At 33.1% G+C, this 15,047-nt stretch overlaps 1 protein-coding gene across 1 annotated transcript; it reads right to left on the minus strand.

Moving 5' to 3' along the window:
- Positions 1-12,069: 12,069 nt before the first annotated feature.
- On the minus strand, positions 12,070-12,525 carry J4E78_007530 (uncharacterized protein; the record flags this gene model as incomplete). Its single annotated transcript, XM_049368136.1, has 1 exon — positions 12,070-12,525. The coding sequence occupies one exon, from the start codon at positions 12,523-12,525 to the stop codon at positions 12,070-12,072; it is 456 nt and encodes a 151-aa protein (XP_049219790.1).
- Positions 12,526-15,047: the final 2,522 nt, after the last annotated feature.

The following is a 15,047-nucleotide window of genomic DNA, read 5'->3' on the forward strand; positions in this document are numbered from 1 at the left end:
TATAATAATAAAAATAGTATATTAATACTATTATAGAGCTTAGGTTTTTAACCTCTAAGTTCTTATACCTTAGAGATTCTAGTCTAGGCTTTATATTTAGTTATTATTATATAACTATTTATATTAGTAAATAGAAATAGAAATAGAAATAGGTTTTTAGTTTTAAGATAGTTATTAAAACTTCTTATATAAATTATTATTAATAAGTTAGTTATAAAAACTACTTATATTTTTCTATTATTTAGTTATTATAAACTATAGCTTAAGAGAGTATGTAAAGATTATAATAACTTAGTTATTATTATCTTTTTATTATTATTAAGCTTTGTTAAGATTACACTTATTATTATTTCTTAATAAATTAGAAAAATTTCTAGTAAATCTAATTACTTACGTAATTAAGATTTTAGTAGCTAGTTTTAATCTACTACACTAAAAGATTCTAAAACACTTCTATTTGTCTTAGCCTAGTTAATATTAGAGTTATTACGTAATTTAATAACTTTTATCTTCTTATCTCTCTTTCTGCAATTGCTAAAAAATCTAGTAATAAACTAATTATTAGTCTATATAATATAACGCATAAACTAATATAATTAGTACTAGTCTAGATTATAAATCTAGAAGATAAGAAGAATTTAGCAGACTTAGATTATAAATCTAGAAATTAATAGAAATTAAGTAGATTTAATTATAAATCTTTATCTCTAGGTAGAAATAGGCAGATATTTACGTAATTATTCTAGTAGCTATTTTCTATAAAAGAAATAGCAATTCTTTATAGTTATTCTTTACCTAGTAATAATATTATTATCTTTTACCTATTATCTACTCTATAATTATATTATAATTTTTATTAGTTAATACTATTTATTATAGTATTTAACTACTTTATTCTAATAAAGCTATATTCTATTATTAGAGAATAGTTCTTGTTACCTATCTATTCTTTATATAACTAATATATAATAAAGTAAGTAGCGCTATATAAACTAGTATAAAGTTAAAGATAACTTTAATAACTCTAACTTTACTAAGGCTAACTCTAAGAATTACTTATATATTCTATATATTATACTACTCTTTTAGTTTAGAAAGTATAAGTGTAAGCCTAGTACTAGTTTATTCTATTTAGGTTTTTTTAAAAGTCTAGACTATAAGCTAACTTCTTCTAGACTCTTTATATTCTTTCTATAGCTATTATAAAGCAAAGTATACTTTATATATACTTAAGTTCTTTATTAACTCTAAGCTACGCTATATATTCTATAATTAGAACTACTATATTAAGTAAAGTACTAAGCATAAAAATACTTATATTATAGATCTAGAGACGTATAGCACTATATAGTCTATAACTAGAACTATACTAAAGTTTACGCTACACTTTTATATTCTCTACTACTACTTTAAATTAACTCTTACTATAACTAAGTAAGACTCTAGTCTAGCTACCTCTTATAAACTCTCTACTTAACGCTAGTATAAGGCTTTACGCTTATCTAATAACTAGATATTTTTATTTAATCTCTCTTAGAGAAATATAGTTATTTCTATAGTATCTAGTTATAGCTTAAATAATTTAAATAATCTTACGTATTTTATTAGTAGCGCTCTAAACGTTATTAGTAGTTAGTTTTAGTAGTAGAAGAATATATTTAGTAAAATTATAGTATAGACTTTAACTTTCTTTATACTATTTATATATTAACTTTTATTAAAACTAACTTTTACCTAGCACGCTCTTAAAGCACTACTACTAAGTAAACTATTTACTTCTAAGTAGCTCTAGTTTTTACTACTAAGCTTACTAGATTAATAACTAGTTTAAGAATAAATATAACTTAACTAATAAGAAGTATAAAGTCTTTACGCGCTATGCTAACTACTATACTAACTTCTTTTATAACTACTTTTAAACTACTAGAAATACTATCTACTATAGTTACTATTACGTTAATATCTAGCCTAGTACTATTTCTTTTCTAAACTTAAGTATATAAGCTCTTTTTACTATATATAAGTAGCGTAGCACTTCTAGATATAGTACTCTAGTATCTATCTCTACGTAGAATTCTTTAGCGCCTTATATAAATATAGTCTACTATAGTACTAAAGCCTATAAAAATATTAAGTAGAACTAAAATAAGTTAATAGAGAATTTTGCTAAGTAGTCTAGTAACTCTAGACTAGCTTTAAACTCTACTTTATTTACTAACTTCTCTACTTTTAACTAACTTTAGCGCTATATCTTAATATTATCTAGCTAGCCTACGTTTAACTCTAAGTTTAAGACTAAATTAGAGGCTTACCTTTTTTAAATTCTACTATTATTAACTTTTAGTAGTAATACTTTACGCTAAGACTTTATTAAGTAAGAGACTTCTTTACTACTATATAATAACTATTCTACGTACTACTATATTAAAGGCTAACTTATTCTAGAGCTATTTTTCTAAAGCTTTAGCTATATTTAGAAGTAGCTTTTACTTAAGAAGAAGCTTTCTCTACTTAAGAAGAATTTAATTCTATCTAAGAAGAACTTATAATAGTAGCTAAAGTAGAAATTTTCTAAAATTAAAAAGAAGATTCTAGAGCTTAATAAGTAGTTTAATATAAGTAGTAGTTTTTCTAATAAGTAAATCTATTATAAGATAAAGAATAACTAAGTAAACTTTATATACCTTTAGTCTAGGTTTATATAGTATCTATAAAGTTACTATTCTTAAGATTTATAGTATATACTAGATAGCGTAAGCTAAAGGCTATTAAATTAACTTTTTTATTATAGGCCTAAGGCTAAATTTATTATATACCTTTTCTTTTTTTATTATAACGTACTAGTTTATTATAAAAACGCGCGTTTCTATATTTAGATTTAAAATAATCTAGTGCCTTAGTTTTAGAGAGTTTAAGTAAGTTAACCTATATTAGCGTAATATAGCTAGCCTACTTTACTAAGACTTTCTACTAGCTCTAACTAGAAGTGTTTTTTACTTATAAAACTTTCTCTACTATCTATTTACGTAAATTCTTATTATTTTTATATAGGTCTACTATAGACTCTAGTTATATATCTATTAGTAGCTAGCTTAGTAGAAGATTTACTACTACTTACTCTACTAGATTTATATAGATAGTCTTATATAGATTTCTAAGTAAGTCTAAAGTAACTATAAAAGAGAATAGCACTACTATTATAGTGTACTTTACTTAGAGCTAGTCTAATTTCTTACTAGGCTAGTTTATTTTAATATTACGTATAGAGAACTATACTTTATTACTAACTTAGAATTACTTTATAAAGTAGCGTAACTAGTTTATAATCTTTTATTACTACTACTAGATAAAAATAATTATAGCTTAGGCTAGATTAAGTTTAAACTTTAGGTACTTTATAAACTAGACAGCGCAGCTCTTAGAAGTATACGTAGACCTTTTCTAAAGTAAAACCTACTATAGCGTCTTTACTATATATTTATTAAGTAGTAAGTTTAGGCTAATCTTTATAATACTTAAGTTATAGTTATTTAAAGTAAGTTAATACGCTAGAAAGTAATTAAGCTAGTTAGTTTATTTAAAGTTTACTATTATATATAGTACTATTTATACTTTCTAGTTTATATACTCTATATTTTTATTAGTCTAGAGGTAGTATAATATTAAGAGTAGCTAGTCTACCTTTATAAGCTTATATAAGATAGTTTAGAAAGCCTCTAACTAGTTAAAGCTATAGTCTATAATAAGAGCTAAAAAAAATCTATAGAAATACTACTAGTAGTTATAGAATACTTATATAATATAGTCTAAGGCTATAGAAAAAACTACTTCTAACTAAATAAATTTTAATAAGTAATCTATAATAACTAAAGATACTATAGTAAGGTTTTATTATAAGCTAGTAGTTTTATTATAAAGTTTATTAAGATCTACTACTAGTATCTATCTACTACTAGAATAGGTTATAATAGCTCTTAGTACTTCTTCTAAAAGAAGTAAGTAGTATAGTAGTAGTAATTTCTAATATAATATATAATATTACTTAATATACTATTTTAGTAATAGTTTTAGCATATATAGTAGAAAGTAACGTTCTTCTCTAGATACTTTACTAGGCCTAACTTATAGGCTCTTTAGATTACTATTATAGTAAGTAGCTCTTAATTTAGTAGCTATAAAACGCTTCTCTAAAGTAGTATACTATATATACTAATAGCGTAGTCTTTAATTTACTAAGTTATATTAGTCTTAAGTAGAAAAGCTCTTATATCTAAATAAACTACTTTTTACTTTCTAATATAGCTAGAATTCTTTACTAGTATAGTATTCTATAAGCTCTATATATAGAAGTTAAGAAATACTAAAGAGTTTAGTAAAGGTATATTTTCTACCTAAACTTAGGCTATACCTACTAAAATCTAGATAAGTATTATAATATATATTAACTAGTAGAAATTCTCTATATAGTCTTACTTATAGTAGCTTAATATATTAAAGTACACTATAAGGCGTCTAGGCTAATAACGTAATATATACTAGAATTTAAAAAGGTACTTTATCTAGTAATACTATTACTTACTAAGGTCTTATATACTAGTAAAGTACTCTAAGTTCTTATAGTTAGTAAAAACTTTAAAAAGCTTATATACGCTAGTAAGCTTAGCTATCTATACCTTAAGGTAGCGTACTATAGTAAGTAACTTCTTATTATAAATAGTATAGTTATACTTTTTACTTATAAAAGCTACTAAATAGTAAGTAACTAAGTATAAAATACTTTTAATATACTATAAAAGACATTTCTCTAGAGTAACACTTAAGTAGTTTATCTTAATAATTATTTAGTAAGAGAAGTTCTACTAATAAAGAATAGAGTTTATAATAAATATAAACTTTAATATTTAGAAAGCCTAATCTTTCTCTAGTCTCTATTTAAACTAGGTAGCCTTTTTTATAAGTTAGTAAAGAGAAGTAGCTACCTTAGAGAAGTTAGAGATAAAGTTATAATAAAAGTTTATAAATCTAAAAAAACTATATATATCTATTACTATTATAGACGCTTACTAGTTCTAGACTATCTAGAGCTTATCTAGGTCTAAATATATAGCACGCTTTACCTTAATAATATAACTAAAATAGTAAATCTTTTTTACTATAAATATACTTTTCTTAAAGTCTAAGTTAAGTTAAGTATTATATAGTAAAGTTAGAACTTATTTTACCTTAGTAAAGTAGTTAGCTCTACTTTCTCTAGAGTAAATTAGAATATTATTAAGGTACGCTATTATAAAATTATCTAGTGCTTTCTTTAGTATACTATTAATATACTACTAGAAGAATATAAGTATACTAGTTAAGCTAAAAGAGTAGATAAGCTACTTAAATAATCTAAATTAAGTATAGAACGCTATTTTTACTTTATTACTATTAGCTATATATAGCTTATAGAATATAGTATAAATATTAATCTTAGTAAACTAATAAGCTTTTAAAAGTATATATAGCGTTTTCTTAATTAAGAGTAGTAAGTAGTAATTTATAACTATAATTTTGTTAAGACTATAGTAGTTAATATAGAGGTACTAACTTTTAGAGGCCTTCTTTACTAGAAGAACTAGTAACTTAGTAGAGAAGAAGCTAGTCTAGATCTACCTCTTATTAAGTAGATCTATAAGCTATATATATAGCTCTAGTAGCTAATTATATAATATTAGATATAAAAAGCTTTATAGCGTATTTTACTTATAGCTACGCGCGTTTATAAATAAGTTAATATAATAATTAAAGTAGCTCTAGTAAAAAAGTAGCTTACTAGCTTTATTCTTATTAAAGAGGTTATAAAACATAGCTAACTTAGGTAGTAATTTACTTAGCTTAGGCTCTATAAAGAGTTAAATATCTTCTAATAAAAAGTAGAACTAATATAAAGTATAGGTAAAAGTATAGATACTTATAATAAGAACTACGCTTCTATACCTAGAAATACGCGCTTTATAATCTACTACTTTAGCTATTTTCTTAATACTAATTATTATAATCTCTAGCTACTCTAGAGTTTAATTATACTTATATACTACTATCTCTTTAGTATAACTTATAGTAAAAAAGCTTTATAGAACATTAAGAATAATACTCTTCTAGTATATCTATAGCTTATCTAGAATAATATTATAATATAAGTTTAGAACTATATAGATAATAAGGTAAGTTAGCTAACTATTAATATTATACTCTACTATAGCTAACTATAAAATAATAAAGTTCTATAAGAAATCTACTACTTAGCGTAGTAACTATAAAGTTAATTTAAAAAATTAGGTACTTACTCTTCTAGTAACTACTTTATTAATTATATAGAAATATTTATACTCTAAGTTAACTAACGTCTATACTTACTTAGCGCTTTCTAAAAATAAAAATACTAAAAATAGGCTCTTATTTATAGACTAGCTAATATTAACTAAGTAAGTATTAAAGCTATGTATTAGTAACTTCTCTACTAATATAACTATAGTTTACCTTTAAGCTAGACTCTCTTTAGAGGTAGTTAGTTTTCTAAATATACTTTCTTTTTATCTAAACTAACTAATTATATTATAATAAAGTATATTATAGCTACATTTAGGTATACTCTTATATAGTAGCCTACGCGCCTATACTATATATAGATACCTACTACTTTATACTTACTAAATATATTTATAAAAATCTAGTTCTTTTAGTTAGAAGCTAAACCTTTATAAAAGTCTCTAGACATAGTACTTACTACTTCTACGTTTACTATATAAATGTTACTATTATAGTTTTACCTCTAAAGCACTATAAGTATAAAGTAATAGAGCTAAGACCTTTAGGTAGACTCTATTTCTACTATCTTAAAGTTAACTATAATAGCCTTATATATAAGAACTATAGCGTTATAGTTAGTGCGTAATATACTCTAGTTTATAGAAACTTCTTTTATATAATTATTTAAAGTATTATAAAGCTAGTCTAGCTTATACTTATTAGCTTAGTAAAGCTTACTTACTTATACTAGAGTCTAGCTAAAGATAATAAAAAATTCTATAAAAAACTAATACTTTCTTTAGCGTAAGTAGTTTAAATATACTAAAGCTTACTTCTTACTATAGATATTACTATAGTAAAATAATAGGTAGTTAAGAAACTCTAGTAGATTCTAAGTACTATATTTACTTATTTTAAAGTATAGAGTAACTTACTACTAGACTATAAGTAATAGTTTAGCGTTAATAAATATAAACTATAACTTTTTATCTTCTAGAAACTCTTAGTTTATTACTAGCTTATACTTAATTATTACTTTCTAAGCTTAGAAGTACGCTTTATTACTTCTAAAGCGCTTCTTTATCTAAAAAGGCCTACGCTTATCTATATATATAAGTAGAGAAAAAGAAGAAAATAGAAAATTTACACTAGCGCTAAAACTAATAATAGGCACTTCTATAGTAGAAGTAGCGTTTCTCTTTTATAAAGTATTACTAGAGAAAGATATAGTATTAAACTACGTACTTAAGGCCTTAAGGTATTAGGTAAAGTATTTATTCTAGACCTAGAGTATCTAAAATAAGGCGTAGTCTTTTGCATAGTCTTAAATTAGTTATTATAGTTAGTTTAGAATTACTTATAAAGTTATATTTTTAGCTATTTTTATTTTTTAAGCTTAGCTAGTCTATCTCTAAACTTATATATAGTATATAAGAAAGAAGCCTTATAAATATTATAGACTAGCCTTAGAGTTAGAATATACTAAGTATTAATAGAATATTATAAAGCTTAGAACTTAAAAAGCTATATATAGAATCTAGAGGTTTATATAGCAAGTCTAGATCTTATCTATACTTTCTTTATTCTAGTCTAAGCTTAGGCAAAGCCTAAGACTATTATACTACTTTATATACTATATAATACTTAATTACTTATATATACTATACGTATTATATTATATATATATATACTAATATACTAAATATAGCTTTATATTTAGCTACTCTTATAGAAATACTATTACTAGTAATATTATAATACTATTACTATTACTATCTACTACTCTACTATATATATATAAATACTTATACTAATATAATACTTAACTAATATATTATACTATATACCTTAGTACTTAAGTAAGAAAAAAATACTTCTCTAGATTATTTTATATCTTTAGCGCTTTTATAAATTTTACTTTAGTATTACTTATTTTTTACTTACTAATCTAAATAATTAATACTTTTAGTAAATTATTTTACTTCTTTATAAATATATTTTTAGCACTTTTTAGCTTATCTATCTTTTATTAGTCTATACTATATAGCTATATACTTACTATATACTTACTTACTTTTTTATATTCTTAAAAAACTATTTAAATAAACTAAGCTATTACTTTAGCTTTAGCTTTAACGCGCTAGTTACTTTTTTATTATTTTTAGTAACTTTAGCTACTTTCTTATATATAACTATCTCTATACTTAGAGACTTTAAGTTTATTTTATTTATAATTTATATTAAGTAGCTTTTTAGATTTATATATAATTAGCTACTATATATATATATATATATATACTATAGAATACTTACTAGTTATAACTAGTTTTAAGATAAAAAGCGTTATCTTATTTAAACTTATTTAATCTTATTTAAACTTATTTAATACTTTTAAATATTCTTAGAAAAAATTTTATAAAGAATACTTTTTTAGATTAAAGTTCTTATAAATATACTATATACTTCTTTACTACTACTCTTTAAGAAAAGGTAGTAAGCGTAATTAAAGTAGCTGTAAATAGAATAAAAAGCGTAAGTATAGTAATTATAAGTTATATAGCTAGAACATAGTAGAGATTTAGATTAATTTAAGTTATATATTTAACTATAGTAGCTAAAAAGCTAAGAGAAAAAAAGCTAATTAAGAGTATAGTTATAAGAGTATAGTAGTAAAAAGCATACTTTAAAAGAACTTTATTTAGTCTAAGAAAAGTATTATTAAATATATTCTAATAAAGTAAAAAATATATAAAGCTAAAGTATATAGAAGATTCTTATAAAACTACTTAAAAAGGCTAGTAAGTATTATAAGCGTATATATATATATATATATAGTTACTAATTATATATAAAAAGATACTAGTTTATATAAATAGTAGATTTTATAAATTTAAACGCTAAGACTATTAAGAAGTAAAAAAATATAAGCGTAAACTATAAAAAGTAGTTACGTAAAATATTAAATAAAGACGTTATTAAGTTATTTAGTAAGTTTATTAAAGATCTTAGCGCGTAAAGTATATATATATATATATACGTATACGTGTATAAGATAGTTTATAGCTAATAGTATATATATAGAAAGTACTAATACGTTTATTAATAAGTAGCTTAAAAAGCTAGAAGACCTAAAAGACTAGATACTAATTAGAAAGAATAAGAAGAATAAGAAGTTTAAGAAAAATAAGAAGAAGATAGAAAAAATTTATAAAAATTAGATAGTAGTAATAAAAGTATAGAATAAGTTAGAGCTATACTTACGTATTTTATAAGCGCCTATAAGGCGTATAGTATAATATATTAGTTAAGTATTATATTAGTATAAGTATTTATATATATATAGTAGAGTAGTAGATAGTAATAGTAATAGTATTATAATATTACTAGTAATAGTATTTTTATAAAAGTAGCTAAATATAAAGCTATATTTAGTATATTAGTATATATACGTGTAATATAATATAATATATATAGTGTAAAGTAATTATATAGTGTATAAAGTAGTACGTAAGATAGATGTATAGTAGGTATATAGTAGATAAGTATAGATATAAGTATAAGTATATTATAAAGATACTAGCTAGATAGCTACTTAAGGTAGTAGGCGTTTAAGATACTATATAGCTTTAGTAGACTTAAGAGCTATATTAAGTAGGCGTATATAGATAGATTATTCTAACTTAGACTAGAGAGTCTAGATTAAGAGCTCTTACTACTACTCTTTTATACTTAATATCTTATATATAGTTTTTAGCTTTTTTTTTTTTTTTTTAGCTTTTTAGCTACTAGGCTTTAAAATATAACTTAAATTAACTTAAAATATCTACTATATTCTAGCTACTTAACTTATACTTACTATACTTATACTTTTTATTTTATTTATAGCTACTATAATTATACTTACTATTTCTTTCTAGGTAAGTATTATAGCTATAATTAAGTAAAAGATTAGTATTATAGCCTGTGCGCTACTAGCGTCTACTAGCGTTGTGTTCGATTTTTCCCTATAATGTGGTGCAAGGGCCTAGGAGGAGCGTGCACGGTGTACGGGAGAAAGCTTGAAAAGCCCATTGTGCACGGGAGATCTTCGATGTGGGCTTGACATCGTCGATGTGGCAGGCGTTGTGTCAAGCCAAGGCCGGCGCTACCAGGAGCAAGGCCGGGGTGGCGTTGGAGACGGAAATACGGGGAATGTGACCTAATGGTTGTTCCTTGGGAAGAGATGGTTACTCCCTGGGCGAGTGTAGTGGGATTGGCAAAGCGAAACGGCGTTTTGTGGAGCATGCGATGTGTTTACTATGATGATACGCGTCGTGGGAAATGCGCGGATGATGATGGATGCTCTCCGCGTTCGCGATTGGCGATAAGCTGATACGGATAAGGAACCTTATCACCGGATCTAAGTGATCACCCAGCCACGCACATGTCAAACAGCCCAGGAACCTTCCAAGGTTGGTTCAGTAAACCTCAGAGCAATCTCAGCCAACAGTAGACATCGGCCTTTGATCCGTTTCACGCGTTCCAACGGTGCTTTTGCTTGCGCGTTCACCATCTTCGATCCCCAAACTATGACTCCGTGACCCCCAATGTATTCTCTTTTCCTGATTAATCCGCAACGGCACCATCAAGGCGAGCAGTTGAGAAAAAGCCAAACACTGTACACGGTTTATTGCAAACTCTACGCGCATCACGCGTCTGGCGTGGCATCGACCAAGTATCGCATTTCCAACAAGCCGATACCCACAATTAAAGCCGTCGAGATCAGCGTGCCCTGCATCGTGCCTGGCGCACGCCATCGAGCGATGTCATCCCGCCCCCTTCGACTCCCCTACTTGAAACAGAATAGCGCTGACGCGGAAAAAGAGGAGTACAGTAGATCCTCTGAGCATGCGGTCGAAATGTAAAATCCCATGCACGAGTAAGTAATCCATACGACTGGATGACAGCGGGGGGATGCGTGCCCGCGGAGGACAGAGGTAACCGGGGAAACGTTCCCCAAGCTATGTTTGACCTGAGACGTTGTTTGGGTGATGCCACCACGCGTGAAGCTCTGCGTTTGGCGTGGTTAACGTGATCCGCGTCGGATGTTGGTTTTGCGAGACAGCAGTCACAAGGCACTTCTGGTGCCCGACAGGCGAAGTTCAGATTGACAGTTCGCGCTATGGTAGTTGCGGGACTAGCGGGAAACGGATTCTGTGCACACGGGGGTTTTGTGCTTTCCGAAGATCGTCGGATCGCGTTTTCCTGTGTATTGATGGACCTTGGCCGATACGGCACTGCACTGCAAGTGGATTAGGGGCGGGCAATATTGAAGCGGCAAATAAACCATCACGATGCAATATGGGAAATGTCATGGTTGAAAAAATCGAATTTGTGGGTCGGCGCTGTGCGCGACTGGTGTATTGTACAAATGGGTATCATATGGTCAAATGCTCCTGCAGGCCAGCTGTTGCAGCGTAATAACGTGAAGGCCAGCTCCATGACTTCCAACTCGTGGTGTGCCTGACCACACCAATAACTGCGCAATGTCCTCAGGATATGAGTAGATCCGGAGAGGGCCAAAGTGCGCTACCGACTGGCTCGAGGCCAATGTGCGGTGCCTGTTCCTCGCTCGTGCAGAGCTCCACGGCCGGGGCTGGAAAGCAAAACGGCTCACGTGGCGTGGGTTGACAGCGGATGTCTGTGTATGGGTGCAGTAGTGGTGAGGCGATGATGGTAGCCTGTAGTCGAGATGTTGACTAGGCGGTAGGGTGTAGAGCGTGTTGGAGGCTCGGGTGGGTTTCAGCCCGCGCTGTAGCCAGTCATCCGTGCGCAGTGGCTGCAGTAGTAGCGGTTGGTGCCGATCTGGTACATGTTCGCGAGGCACTCGCGGCGGCAGCGGCAGCAGGAAAGTGTGGACGGCGAACCCATGCCCATGCTCGACGTGGAGCTGTTGGAGCTGCTGGAGGAGGTGCTCGAGGTGCGCTGTTGCTGGATGGGCTCAGGGGCCGGGCGATGGGCAGCTTGTGTTTGCAACTGCAGTAGGCGCGAGGCATCCGAGGGGCTCGTCATGTAGAGAGGTGGTGCCGGGCGGAAGGCCAGCAGCGGGTTGGTCGGGTCTGAGGGGGTGTAGGGCTGGTAGTCGGAGACAGGGCTGTGCGAGGGAGTTTCCTGGGAGAAGTGGACGGCGGGCACGATGCTGAAGTAGCAGGAGGGAGCAGTGGGGAACGAGTCGGGAGTGAGGTGATCAGCGGTCATGGTCTGGCTTGTATGTGTCTGGAGTAGGACGACGGCGGGTGTGAATCACACAGCGTACGTGGGATCGCGGTCGCCTATATGCTCGTACAGCCATCGAGCGATGGCAGATCGGCCAGTCGCAGGCCGCGTGCTGGGCGGGCGGTGCGGCCGACTGATTGGCGCGTGGCTGGGCTGTGGAACACGTCTGGCAACCATCCAAGACGCTGGGTCCGAAGTCTTTGCTAGGCCACCACCAGGCTGAGACGCGCCCGCGCCGATCGCCCGACTCGGTCTCGATCGTGGCTGCTCAAGCCCCCCCGCACACGGCCAATCCTGCCCGCCCACAGCATAGCGACGTTTGTGCATCGCGATCACGCTGCAATTCCATCGCCCACGACGGCCATCGCTCGATGCGGCTGCGTCGCTGCGACATGGTTTTTTGTTCCGCTCTGGATGAGATCACTCGCACCGTCACTCGCATCCCTCGCGTTGCGTAGGAGTACGCGTCGCGTCGGCCTCGCGCCGGTGCTGACTGTGTTGGTGCCTACCTGAGGCTGTGCTGCTGAGCTGTACATACACATACCACCGCGTCAGAGCCTCCGGTTCCTCCGCAGTCCGCAGTTCGCTGTCCGCTCCGGGTGCCGAAACCACCCGTCCTCTACCGCCCATCGAGCATCGAGGTACCATCACCACGCCAGCCCCATCTCCTCATCTACAACCACCCCAATGCGGCAGTTTCGCCAATAACCCGTCGAAAGTAGCTCTTGACTGCGGACATTGCGACCGCAACCCTCGCAGCCTGTTGCTGTCCATCGTCGATGTCAAAGCGGGCCGTACCGTTGGCTGGCGGTCTAGATCATGGCCATGAACCCTCCTTGGGCCTGGGGGAACCACGCAACCTAATACATGCTCTCAGAGCCCTGCGTCGCCGACACTGAAACGTTGCTGTTGCAAACTCTACTATACCTGTCTCGCCTATACCACTTCCTCCCTGCCACGACCTCCACAGCTGCCAATCTTCACACGAATAACATGCTCGACAGATGAATAGTCGCCAGGCATATACGCCCTCTGTTTCAACACCCTACAATCACGCTGCTGCGCCGTTGGCTCCGTCCACAAGCGCTTACGTTGCACTCGGAAACTTCCACCACCCCAGAATGCAAATGTGCACCTGCATACAGCACTTGTGGCACGATCATCGACCCAGGTAACAATAGCCCCTGGTAGACAAAACAGCTGCGCGGATTATTCCACTACATTCCACAGAGGTACCAGCCCTGCATTGCCCTGTTGCAGACAAAGTCCTGGTGGGTAACGGTCTAGACCCTTTGGCCCTAGCTGAACGGCGCCCGAGCAATCGACGTCTAGGCCTCGTTGCACCCCATGACTGGATAGTCGCCACTTCGATCGCAGACCAAAGAGGTGGAGGGGCAAATGAAGTCGTTTCTTTTGCAAGATCGAGACTGCCAAACTTGGTGAAGCCTGATCCTCCAAAAGCAACGTGGTCTCTCTGAGCTTTGTCTAGCCCTGCAGTACCGTGGCTCTGCATGGTCCCAACAGCCAGTTATACGACCCGGAGCTCGGCCGTCAACATAGTCAGCTGAGGATCCTTCCGGAGCTTCCAGTCACCATAGTACGGCTCGAAACCCAACGGAGTTCGCGACGTGTACCAAATCAAGCAGGGCCACGCCTGGAACGAGTGCAGTTCAACACCTCCAGTGAAGAGATGGCATGCACAAAGCCTGGCAAACAAAGCAATATGACCTTTCGAGTCCTGTTCGCGCGGCGGTGCACGACAGCGTCTAGACTCCCAACTCGGCTTGCCTTGTTCTGCTCTACTGTGACAAATGCTGATTGCCCCTTGAAGACGCACATATCAAGCTTCTCTGAATACAAAATTGTGGGCGATCTACAGGTTTGAGCAAGTTACATGTGGCCGTGGTTCCGCTCATCACCAGTGGTTGCGCTGCGACTTCGAATAGGACCTAGTACTCTGAACCGGCTCAGTACGTATCGCCCACGTTTGATACCGAACCATATTCATACGAGGAATCGGGTGCAGCGCCAGCACCTTGTGGTGGCTTCGGACATGTTGATACTGGAAAATAGTCTTCATGCAAGCAAGCTCGGTTTTGTGTGCACCATGCCTAAGAAGAAGCGTGTGGGTACACACTAGTATCTTGATACGAGATCTTGTGGAGGTCTTCAGGAATGTACCTAGACACATGTCAAGAAATCCAGTGTCTCTAATCCATAGGTCCTTCCAGCCTGAACCAGCCGCGAGTCTAGAGCGTAAGAAAGAGGGACCTGATAACCAATTCTAGAGCATTCGATCTTGCATCCTCAACTAGTTTAGATGGGGGGTAGATACATCGTCAACATCGTGGGGTAATCTTGGAACTGATCCAGCGCTGCAAGGGACACATGCACGTGATAGAGCCCAATGCGGGCTAGCTTGTGATGTTTTCATGATGGTCCAGACGGCGCGTCATTGGTCAGTCCGACGGCGACGGTCATGTGCAGGTTGCGAGAATACATAA

The sequence above is a fragment of the Alternaria triticimaculans genome (genome assembly GCF_023758025.1).
Source record: "Alternaria triticimaculans strain BMP 0046 chromosome Unknown scaffold_12, whole genome shotgun sequence".
NCBI lineage: Eukaryota > Fungi > Ascomycota > Dothideomycetes > Pleosporales > Pleosporaceae > Alternaria > Alternaria triticimaculans.